This window comes from Protobothrops mucrosquamatus, unplaced genomic scaffold, assembly GCF_001527695.2.
Source record: "Protobothrops mucrosquamatus isolate PMUCROS unplaced genomic scaffold, P.Mucros_1.0 scaffold1135, whole genome shotgun sequence".
Taxonomy (NCBI): Eukaryota; Metazoa; Chordata; class Lepidosauria; order Squamata; family Viperidae; genus Protobothrops; species Protobothrops mucrosquamatus.
The window spans coordinates 41797-54074 of record NW_015387353.1 but is presented as its reverse complement, the minus strand read 5'-3'; the positions used below and the strand labels follow the sequence as shown (position 1 = coordinate 54074).

At 39.2% G+C, this 12278-nt stretch overlaps 2 protein-coding genes across 5 annotated transcripts in view; one reads left to right on the top strand and one right to left on the bottom strand.

Moving 5' to 3' along the window:
* Positions 1–1616, top strand: part of LOC107291508 (TBC1 domain family member 7) — a 12102-nt gene extending 10486 nt beyond the window's left edge. For all 4 annotated transcript variants that reach the window (XM_015820507.1, XM_015820505.1, XM_015820504.1 and 1 more), the window contains 3 exons: positions 749–894; positions 1182–1311; positions 1454–1616. In XM_015820507.1, the coding sequence (XP_015675993.1) occupies positions 749–894; positions 1182–1311; positions 1454–1540 (363 nt within the window). In that variant the 3' untranslated portion in view covers positions 1541–1616. The remainder of the gene's footprint in view (positions 1–748; positions 895–1181; positions 1312–1453) is intronic.
* Positions 1617–7655: 6039 nt separating this feature from the next.
* The window catches only part of LOC107291518 (phosphatase and actin regulator 1-like), a 39941-nt gene continuing 35318 nt past the window's right edge, over positions 7656–12278 (bottom strand). Inside the window, exons 9-11 of the mRNA XM_015820521.1 lie at positions 10009–10149; positions 9035–9111; positions 7656–7839 (exon numbers count right to left, since the gene is read on the bottom strand). Of these exons, the coding sequence (XP_015676007.1) occupies positions 7656–7839; positions 9035–9111; positions 10009–10149 (402 nt within the window). The remainder of the gene's footprint in view (positions 7840–9034; positions 9112–10008; positions 10150–12278) is intronic.

Genomic DNA, 12278 nt, shown 5'->3' with positions numbered 1-12278 from the left:
GGGGGGGGGGGGTAAGGGTGATTCTTAAATTGTGACCAGTAATGTTGAAGATGTGTGGTACAGTCCTATATGCATGCGAAATGCATGTCGAAGCAGAGCTACTGGAATAAACACCCAATTGATTAGCAGACAGAAATATCCTAATGTGTACTTTTTGTTTTGTGATTCCTTTTTTTAAAAAACAAAATTGGTTCTGTAAAAGAATTCTCAAACGATGATGTACTGTATATTTCTCACTTTTAAGAAAACACGCATAAAGTCGTTTGCTTTATATATAACACTAAATTTAATTTGAGAAATAGTTTTCTTTAAGGGTGGAGGTTCGTTCTTCGAGCTTGTGGGTTGGCTTCCGAATGTTTTGTTACCAGGCTAGGTAACATCTTCGGTGGAGCTTAGGGGACGTCAGTGTCAGTGTTTGTTTATAAGGGCTTCGTGTGGTCTTGTGATGGGGAAGTGACCTTCCCGTCACAAGACCTACTGACCACACAAAGCCTTTATAAACAGAGGAACACTGACACTGACATCCCCTAAACTCCGCTGAAGATGTTACTTAGCCTGGTAACGAAACATTCGGAAACCAACCCACAAGCTCGAAGAACGAACCTCCACCCTCATCCTCCACCCGAGCTACAGATATTCACCACCATCACAAATAGTTTTCTTGCCACAAATATCTACGAACAAGACAAGTTTTAAAAAATGATTTTAGCACATTTCATTAATTCTTTTTCTATTCATGCTACTGCAGCCAAAACTTCTGGAACAAATCCTCAGCCTTGAGGACAGCCGGCTTCTAGCACATCTGAAATTGTGTTCAGCCACGGGCCAACTTCCTTATAAACTTTGGTTTAGAAAGTGTTTTGCTGGATGCCTACCCGAATCGAGTTTACAAAGGTAAGTTTTTCTCCCTTCCCCCTCTCCCAGATTGGAAAAATTTAAGTCCATGTAATCTTCAGTGGAGTATATGCCCAGGAATCACATAGACATAATGTTTTGACAGTCAGCAAGATTGCCAGCATTCTGAAAAATGTCAATTTTTCAGCTTTTCCAGGAGTTGTTTAGCTTTTCTAGGCCTTCACCAAATTTTGACTTTAATCATAAAGGAAATGTATTGATAATATGAATTATAGATGTAAAATTAAGAACAGACAATTTTATGACTGTCTCGTTGAATTTTCTAGGGTTTGGGACAAGGTTATTAGTGGTTCTTGCAAAATCCTGGTCTTTGTTGCTGTTGAGATCTTGTTAACCTTTAAAATGAAGTTGATGGCCTTGACTAGTGCTGAAAAGATTGAACAGTTTTTGGAAAATGTAAGTAGTTCATACATTCTAAATTCTAAGAAAACGGTGCTTTAATTAAATTCAATAGTATTTTGAAGACCAAGGCCAAGCATATTCAAGGCTGCACTGTAAAATACCTCTGTATCTCAAGCTATGTTTTTATCTTTCATAGATACCTCAAGATAACACTGATGCAATTGTGAGCAAGGCCATTGAACTGTGGCACAAACATTGTGGGACCCCTGCTCATTCAGTTTGAAATTACCTGCATTTCTGTTTTTGACTGTTTCCCTCTCTGAATGTATATAATTAAAGTTATTTAAAGATTGTGGGTACAGTGGTTGTAATTGTGGTGTTTCACTCCTGTTGTAGAGGGTTGAAATCTATGACAACTCATAGCAGTCCCAGTTAACATTGTGAATGGTGAAGGATTCTGGAAGTTGTAGTTCAGCAACATTTGGAAGATCACAGATTTCCTGTCAGAAAAACCTCTACATATATATGTGTAAACAGATATTTTTGGGGAAGAGGCTAACTGGGAAATGGAAAACCTAAAAGCAAAGTATTTAGAAAGTAAAGTTTTTGTCAATTTTTTTATGGTGCTTATTCATTCTCTACTTACTGAAGTATTCAGCTGAACATGCTCCTTTTTATCATGCAGATTCTTCTAGATTTGAAGAAGGGAGTATGTGGGCCATAGCAGTTGAATAGCACAACCTCTTTCCCTTAGTATAATAGGTCCAATCTCTGCCTAAACTAAATGCAATAAATTGGCAGAAGTTCCTCTTAACACATCTCGGTTTCTGTACAAAACAAAGGCTATGTGCAAATCAGCCAATGTACAAGAAGTGGACAACGGCTGTTGGTGTTATAAAAAGGCCCAATTAAAATGCTTTGGGTGTTTTTTCATGGTTGGCACACTACATTGAATTATAAGCTAACCAGGTAGGCTGGGGTTTGCACAACATTGCTAAGCCATGAAACAAATCAAGGTTAAAATTAAACATTATATCAGAGGTCCCCAACCTTTTGGGCACCAGGGACCAGTTCCACGGAGAAAGGTTTTTCTGCAGACCGGAGAGAGTGTGGTTTTGTGTGCTGCCTGCACCTCGCGGATGGGGCTCTGCTTGTTTGTGCGGCCCGGTTGCTGGCATGCTGCGGCCCAGGGATTGGGGACCCCTGCATTATATCACTGCATCTGCTAGGACTTTATCTGACCTAGTTAAACATTTTGGGTGAAGATCTTTGCAGTGTGCATCCAGATCGTGACCGTGTGATTGCAAGTGCGCTGGGATGTCTGGAACTCCAATGATGGTTGTAATCACCATTCATTTAGTGCCATCATTACTTGGAATGGTCACTGGCTGAATGGTTAAGACATTGAGTACCTGTAAATTGTGTATTTGGGATTTAATCCTTTACCCTGTTTTCATGAATATATTTTTTCCTTCTGTGTTATATTAATTTAATAATTGGAAATCTGTCCAGTCTGTTTTTCAGAGATTTTGACTACATAATGTTCCCTTTGAATTAGTTCACCGTCCAACTTCTGGTCTCTCTAGAGAATTGTATTTTCTTTTATATTAAAACTAATTTGTAAGCTGCTAAATGACCACGATCTGGACAGCTCTGTAATTACCCTCCACCTTGAATGTCTACCTTTTCGTGCTACATTTTCAAAATAAGTTTTACATTTTACATTTTCTGTTTTTAATAAAGTTTGATTCTATATATCTCCTGTGGAATTGGTTTGTCTCTCAAAGGGAGAAGAAGGGTTGAATCCTCCAGCCACCATCGCTCTACCCTATGCAGCAAGGAAATGGCATTATATAAATTATTTGAACTTTTTCTTTTGATAAAGGGCAACATTGGAAGTGACTGCTTTTTCCCTCTCATGCCAAGACTAAGAGTTGTATATCAAGTGAGGTAATTATCCCTTATTCTACCCCAGAAGATGGATTGTGGCAGCAGGAATGATCAAGCTGCTAAACCAACAGAGGAAATAGGAGCGGAGTTTGAATATCCAGAGATAGCAATAGCACTTAGACTTATATACCGCTTCACAGTACTTTACAGCCCTCTCTAAGCGGTTTACAGAGTCAGCATATTGCCCCCAACAATCTGGGTTCTCATTTTACTGACCTCAGAAGGATGGAAGGCTGAGTCAACCTTAAGCCAGTCAGGATTGAACTCCAGGCAGTGAGCTGAATTAGCCTGCAAGACTGCATTCTAACCACTGCACCACCACAGATGATCTGGAAAAAGTTTTAGGACCTCCAGCCATCAGCACTTCATAATAGAGTGGATTCATTTTTATTATAGAAAATAGAAAATGTATTGCCTTTCCATTCATATGCTTAAAATGCAGATTACTTTATGATTAAGGTGACATTGACAGTGCAAGCAACAAATCGTTTCTGGCAATGGCTTGATCCCTTCTTTGAATCTTGTTTTCTTCCACAGCAGTACAAGACTACTCACTGTATCAAGCGTAAATTGCTATTTAAAAATAAGGTGCCAGACTAGTACAATGCAAATCTTTCTTCAGAGGCAGACTGTTCTCTTTTAATGTTCTGCAAACGTTTTCACCTGAACAAATCTATTTTAAATTAGTGTATAAAGAGCTCGTAGAAGTTTTTCACAATGCTCAGAAGTCAAATATTGTCATGTGAATGCTAGTGGAAAGCTCATCACTCAGTTTTGCATACAAAGATTAAGGATGGGAAGGTTTGTTTTGTGAAGTGAAATTAATTCAGTGATACACTCTTCAATCAATAACTGTCCAGGGCTAAGAGAAAGTACTAAAGGAGAAGACTTAGCAGGATTTGACAAAATATAATCAACGCAGTTTTTTCCCAGTGAATTGAAACCACAGCTATGATTTCTGAAGAACTGGAAACAATGAAAAAGAAAAAATGTAAAAAAGACAAAATGGGATTGCTTAATCTCCAAAATCAATGACCAAATCAGTTTTTTTTAAAATAAGAAAATAGCTGTTTTGTTTGGACAATTTAGCATTTAATCAATTTTTTTTGTTTCAGGAGCATAAAGGCCTCCAGGGAATCCATAAACCAGAGATGAAGACAACCAGTACCAAACTATTCCTTTAAAACCTTTGCAGCAGGGAAAAAAACCACATCATCTATTCTTGATATTGACAAGGAATAGTACCACTAGTGGCTAGACATGAAATATAGCCCTGATGATTCAAGAAGGTTACAAGGAGCATACAGGTCTTTTAAATATCTTTTCCATTTTTTGTGTCAGTGGGTTTTTCTCCTTGGGATTATGTACACAATGTATGTAACAGCCCCTTAGCCTGCAGGACTCAAAAGAGAGGCCGTTTGATCTGATCCTCCTTTAATGACATCTAGTCCTGAGTGCCCACCTTTGCATTCTACGTACGGTAGGTGGACAAGATGTAGTTCTGCAAAGGACAAAAAAGACTTCCCCAGAGCTTTGTTTTGAGTATTGCTTTTTTGCAGCTTAGTTTTTGATTACTGAGCATCTCTGAACATGTAACAGACAGAAGAAAGAAAACCAGAGCATTTTTTTCTTTGAAACTTTTTTTTAAAGAAACTGCATACATCCAAGACAATTTAAATACCATGCAGTTTCAGTATGTACAAATTGAAACTCTAGATGCAGAGATTCACTTTAGTGTTTTCTCTAGATATTTACATTTTATCGTTGTTTTTCATACAGCCATATTCTGTTAAATTACAATACTGGAAGATCACAGTCTTGACTGTCACCACATTCACTCCTATACAAAGACAAAACTATGTACATAAGTTTGACAGGAAGAGAGCCTGGGAAATGTACCGGTTTCAGAATAACTTGGAGAGCAACTGGAATCCCCATTTCTAATCCTGCAACCATTAAAGCTGCCTAATCAAGTTGGATGCGGGACTAACTTGCAACCCTATGTGCCTTTTGCAAGATTTACAATCATTATTCTTTCATAGAGATTAAGGGGGGGGGAATGGTTCCCCCAGGAGTGAAAAATAGATGCTTGTGATATCAATGAAGGAGATGTTTGTGAGATCTTCATGTGAACAACAGAGGCTTAGAAATAAACTGAATATGCTAGGAAAAAGACTTTTCCTATCTCCATTTAAATAAAACACATCCTACTTAAGCCCTGGTGAAATGAATAAGAGTAGGGCAACAACAATAGCTTATTTTTTGCCCATACCCATAGATTTCGGTGAGGAAAAGAGTTAAATTTGGCATAGTAGTGGAGTATACTCAGTGTTTCAGCTGACTGTGTAGGAGAAATAGCTGTGTTCAAAAAAGACAAAACACCATTCAATCTTCAAAAGTAAGCTATTTTTCATCAAAGAACTTCAGAGAATAACCAGTTATTTAACTTCTACCTTTTGAAAATGGATAAAGAATTTTGCCCACTTCACCAATTTGCTTGTATGGGTGATAAGGATTGGAATAAAATATTTTGCACCTGAGAAAATGTGTATGCAGAAAGCAAAGACACCCTCCATTTTGGTAAGATACACCATATGGTTCCGTTGTATGCATTAGTTATGCCCTATTTCTTGGTTTCATTCATTTACCTGCCTAGAAAGAATCAAGGAGTTACTATTCCTTGTGTCTTCCAGCATCGACAAAAATGCTTTCACTTTTATGGAAGATGATGTAAGAGAGGGAATGGCAGTAACTGGGGCAGAGTGAAAAGGGGATCAGCCTAGAATCCCTACATAATCCAAATGAATTAAGTCCACCACCCCCCTTGAATGCCATTGACCCTTATCTAACTTTAATCAAATGCTGACCATTAATTGAGAAGATTCTTGTGCAGGAGCTTTTTAGCAGTTTAACTGAAACTTCACGTGTGATCCTGGTCTTTTACTCCTCATAGGTAAAGAGGCAGGAGACAGGAACTATCTGGATTGTGAAAAAAGTGGAGTTACAGTCATCTGGAACTTCAGATGTGCAGACAGGGATCAGTTATGTAACTTATTCTTCTCAAGAGGGGAAGGAAAAGCGAAAAAGGCAATCCATGGTGGTGATGGTGGGAAGAATAAGACTTTGAACAATGGGGAGGACCTTCACTCAAGAGTTAGTGGACTGAGAGGCTGGTATGGTGGGCAAGTGGGTCCCCATTATTTCATAATGCTATGAAACTATGACGGATTAAAAACTGGCTATGTTAAAATGACAGTTTTCAAGGTATGAAAAACAGCTTATCGGCCATACATTTGCTGTGTGGAAACCGGGCAAATGAATTAACATTTTTACTACCCTCCCATCTCCACAATGCTAGCAATTCACCCAGCTACAAGCCCACCTATTTCATCTGCTGATGTCGTAATCTCTTTATAATTTTTTGCATTAAAACCCCTGCAATACTTGTACTTTTATCTAAAAACAAAGTACTTTATTACTTCATCTCCTTTTTCTTATACCCAGAGTAACATAAATAGTCAAAAGTAGTCTGTGTAAGGAAAAACGGATTTTCTTAGTCCAGTTTAATCACTTATTCGGTGGAACTCTGAGCGTTGTAACGTGCACTGCAGTAACTCAGGTTTTATTTTGGAGAAAAACCTGAATCACTGCAGCCACCCATTGAAATGTACTTTCATATACATGTTTTCCAAAAGAAAATCAATCAATCCAATTAAACTCTTATGGTTTAATCATAAATAGATGAAGCCCACTAAAATCAGCTGAGCTTAAGTAGCCATCACTTTAAGAGCAGACCCACTGAAATCAATAGAACTTAAATTATTGTCTATTTAAGCCCTATTCACTATAATAGGTCTCCTCTAAGTACAGCCACATTTGGATCCCAGACTATAGTCTTACACCAATGAAGGTCTGAGAATTAAAGCTGCTATATCTATAGTGTTTTGTTTGGGATGGGCAAAACATTCAAGTTGGTAAAGTTTCTAGCTAAAAGGCATAATCAGATATGTTTAATCTGAACTAGATATAGATGTTAGTAGACATCACTAAAGTGTTTTGATACAGTGGGTTCATAATTCTTTCCAATGTGCAAAGATAATCTTATTAATAAAAGACCAATACCTTAAAAATGAAATAATATAATAAAATAAAATATAAAATATGATAATAACAATAATATCACATCTCTAGCCTTTTGCCAAATGCTTTGGTTCTCAATTTAAGACTGAGCCATTCACAACAGCATATTTAGTTATTTATACCAAGGAACATTTTGTAGAATAGAAATCCCTCCTGTTAAAAGAAGAAAACAAAAATCAACATCCAAGCATACAACATAAAGTCAACCTTATGGTTCTCTTTAACTCATGTCTTTTCTGTCTCGCACATTAGTGAATTGGAAGAACCTATGTAAAGCTGACAGGCCATGCCAGGACAAAGCTAGGCTATCAAACTGCTACACAGGACCATATGAAACATGAAATAGTCAGCAGGGCAAAAGGCAGCGTGACATGTTCCACTGTAGAAAACAAGCTTGCTATGAAAAGTTCATAAATCTTGAACTCTTCCAAACGTTGCAGCAAAAGAATCATTCGAAAGGGAGAAATGGATGGTGAGGAATCCTTCTTGGTCCTGTAGAAAACAAAAGAGTATCCGCCAGTCAGCCAAAGATCCTCCTGGGATGGTGGGGCATGGAGAGTCAAAGAGAGAGGGATCCTTTGGAGTGGGTTCTAGTTCCCCAGCTCGCCCCCATCACGTCCTAAGGTGCTCCACACAGAACGAAATGTTTGGTAGAAATGTTGTTCCAGAACAGTGAGCTTGTGTCCAGCAGGGCTTCTGTCAGTGCCAAATACCAAAGGCCTCAGCTTCCTTCAGAGATGAAAGAGGACTGACGGGATCCAAAGAAAGACAACTAATGTGAATGGCTTGAGGACTCCACACAGCAGCATTTAAAATATAAGTGCCAACTCCAGGCATGATTCTTGCCAAGATAATCTCCGTTGCTGAATGTTGTGCCAACAGATTGTATGAGGAAGTTATTCCCAGGATGAGAAAACTCATGTTTTCTGCATGTTTTTATGGGTTTTAGGAAGGCAGTTCAAAAGATTTACCACTGTACCTAACAGAGAAATGAACGATATCAGCACTTATGGTTCTTTTCCGTTACGTTCTCAAGATGGCAGCACATTCAGTTCTTATGGTCTGTGAAACCTAAAAAGTGAAGAAGAAAAAAACCCCAGACAAATGAGATTTATTACTACCAGCATTAGCACCCATACTCAGAAGAATCAAAGTGACAAAACCAAACAAACAAAATCTGACTTGTAGTAATTTTAAAAAGGGGGCTTTATTTACTATAGTGCTTTAAGTCAGGCTCTCCAAACTTGGCAACTTTAAGACTTGTGAACTTCAACTCCTCAGCCAGCCATGTTGGCTAGGGCAGCGGTAGGCAACCTTGGCTCTTTTATGACTCGTGGACTTCAACTCCCAGAATTCCTGAGTCAGCCATGCTGGCTCAGGAATTCTGGGAGTTGAAGTCCACGAGTCATAAAAGAGCCAAGGTTGCCTACCCCTGGGCTAGGGAATTCTGGTACCCTCAGCCACGACAATACCCTGGGTGATTCTGAATCTGTCTGTGTCTGCAAATCTCAGCCTAGCCTTCCTCAGAGGTTGTTGCAATGGGAATAAGATTGGAGGAAGAAACCGCTACCCATGCTGCCTTGAGCAAGAGAAAAATCTAACAAATAAGATAAATAAATAAGATATAGGAATAGCTTCAAGCTCGGGTGGTTTGTAAGAACTTTTGTTTAAAAGGGTATTAGCTTACCTTGTTAAATGCCTGCTTAATTCATGAACTTCCATTTCAGTGCTTTTAAATTCATTTAGCTCTTTGCGAATTGCTGCCTGCGTGTGACAAAAGAATAAGTGATTAGCCCAGCGGAAAAGAAATAGGTGAATAAACTGGGCGAGGAACAGTCATACTCTGCAGCTAAGGAGGTGTCACTCTTCCACAGGGAAACCACAGGAGCCTTTCACATGGAAGAAACGCCCACCATACTCCTATACATGTCAATAAATGAGGAAATGTTATCGTAAGAATAAAAGGCTTGTGTGGAAGCACCCGGAATAATTATGGAAATGCACAATAGCAAAAATAACTTAAGTAAAACTAAAAAGCCGGGACTAAAAAGAACAAAATAAGCTGGTTAAAAAGAGAGGAGAGGAAAAAAAACACCATACAATTCTGTCTCCTCTGGGAAAGGTCTTTGTCAACTTTGAAAATGAGCGTTGCTGCAGCCATTTTCCATACTCATTTTCAGTTGATACATAGCATGGAGGGAGGAGGGTTTACCAGGTGCTTTGCTAGACTAAACAGATTTTCTCCTGTGGGAACCAAGGTCATCGGCTCCTCCCGGGACTGCAGGCTGGGCGTTTCGTGAAAAGCCCGCCAAGAAGATGTATTGGGGAACGTAGTAGCTCGCATAGCTTTAGGGGTTGGATTTCTTAACTTTGTATTGGGGATTGTTACGTGTCTTTTCAGACTTGGTTTCACTTTTGACGTGCCAGTACTTTGTATCAATAAACATGTACTTTGAGGAACTTGCAAGCCTCGGAGTTCTGCTTTATTTGTGTCTGTCTGTCGGAACCATTACATTATGAACTTGCAGCTGGCAAGGATGGTGCTGTAGTCACTGCTACAGAAAATAAATGTAACTACATCCTCTGGTTACTGGTCTCCTCCAAAAATATCTTAGATGTTTCTTCAGCCTCCTGGCTGTCTCTGGGGCTTGTCCTACTTACCTTGTCAGCAGCTGTTAGCCTTGTCCATGGTTTATCTGCCCGTCTGTCGTAGTCCTGAGCATCGGCCACTTCTACGTAATCACTAAAACGGATGAGAATCTTCCTCTCTCTCAACTCTTCAACTGTAGGCCTTTGACTTAGCTGTAGGAAGAGCAAAATAGGAAGAGAATCCCCAAAACGTCATTCTTTCCAAAAGCCAGTTCCAAATGTCTGAAACAAAAGAGCTTGAAAGGAAAGGCTGCTTTATTTTCAACTTAATTTTACAGGGGGTCCTCGACTTACGACCATTACCAAGCCCAAAATTTCCATTGCTAAGGGAAACAGCTGCTGAGTGAGTTGGGCCTCATTTTAGCACAGTCTTTAAAAGTGAGTCACTGCAGTGGTTAAGTAAATGATGCAGATGTTAAGTGAATCTGGCTTGCCATTGACTTTGCTTGTCAGAAGCCAGTTGGGAAGGTTACTAATGGTGATCACGTGACCTCAGAACAATGCAATGCAACTGTCATAAATACATGCCAGTTGCCAAGTGTCTGAATTTAGATCACGTGACCTGGGGGATGCTGCAATAGTCATAAGTGTAAAACCGGTCACAAGTCATTTTTTTTCAGTACTGTTGTAACTTCGAATAGTCACTATATGAATGGTTGTGAGTTGAGGACTGCCTGTGTTGCCTAGGAACTATTATTTGCTGTTTGAATATTAGATCAAAACGTATATCATGCAAAGTGGGATCAAGAAGACACAACCTCAAATAAGGGGGTGTGAGCCCCAGGATCACATGTAGTCAATAGCCTGATTTAAAAACTCTTGTAAAATAATCTATGTTTCTACTCCTTTTCTGAGCAAAACTGCCCTCCGCGTTTCTTCCCTCTTTTAGACTTATCCAGATTCTTTTCCTCTTCTTGTTCACTGTTTCTCCCTGTTTCTCCAACAGACTATCAAAAGAGGCAGGTCCTTTCAGCTGGAATATTTTTTGTGTTATCAATCCAAAAGCTATTCATTTTTACTTTTTGCTCTGGTGATGAAAACACAATACGGATTGGAAAACTTGGGACAATTCCAAATCAAAGACAATAAGGCTATCCAGACCATCTGCTGGTCTGCAAGGGATGGTGTTGAAGAAAAAAAAATCAATGGTAATGGTAAATATATAGTATAGTATCTCCATGGTCACTGTGACACGGCAGTTAAAACTTGTGTGCAGAAGCCCTTTTGATTGGCTCAGTTAAGGGACTCAGGTTTTAAACAGCCATTAGAGATGCCCTTCTGAATGTGGAAAGGGACAGTGAAGGAAAATCAGAATAAAGAATGCAGGTGCAACATCAGGATATTGGAAGCTCCACGATCAACAGAGGAAATCTCTGGAGGAATGAAGAAAGATGATTTGCTGTAGAGTTGTAATCAGAAACACTGATATTGAACACAGGTGGTAGTAGAATTATAAATGAGGTGAGACAGCCCTCCTATGGAAAATATAATGTCCCCACAGGCTGCAGAAAAACAGCCCAGGTCTGCAGTCTTATTTATTTATTAAATTTGTTTACCACCCATCTCACCACAAGTGAGTCTTATAACCAGACCATCAATCTTACAACAGTTCCAGCAATGTTAGGGACTCAAAGTAAATATACCAAGAGAAGGTGGAATACACACTGGGTTAGAGGTGAGGAATTAATAGAATAGAATAGAATAGAATAGAATAGAATAGAATAGAATAGAATAGAATAGAATAGAATAGAATTCTTTATTAGCCAAGTGTGGTTGGACACACAAGGAATTTGTCTCCGGTGCATAAGCTCTCAGTGTACATGCGGAATGACCTCTGCCTCAAATGGATCTACTGCTACTACCGGCAGATGGAGCAGTCTGCTGACAAAATGCAGCTGTCTGGAATGCTGGAATGTATTGGGCTGATTGTGCACTACTGTGAACTTCCAGCCTGATAATCCTTGAGCATAGCTGATGTAGAGAGTAAAGAGGATGACCTTGTTAGAGAAAGAGGAGATTCGTTGCCAAAGCAATAAGGAGAGAAACGTTGCCTAAGTCCAAACAATGCAATGCAAAAATGTTTCAGACCTCCGTAATTAGTGAGAAAGTAGTTGTCCCAAAGGTGCTTTTTCAAGAGGCAACTGGACTTTCTTCTTGTTGTTTTTTAAAGACTTTTCGCTTCTCATCCAAGAAGCTTCTTCTTTGGGACAATCATGACTTGGATGACTGAGAATTTCCATAGACATTGAGAAAGTAGTTGACATGCTATCCTCCCTAACAAA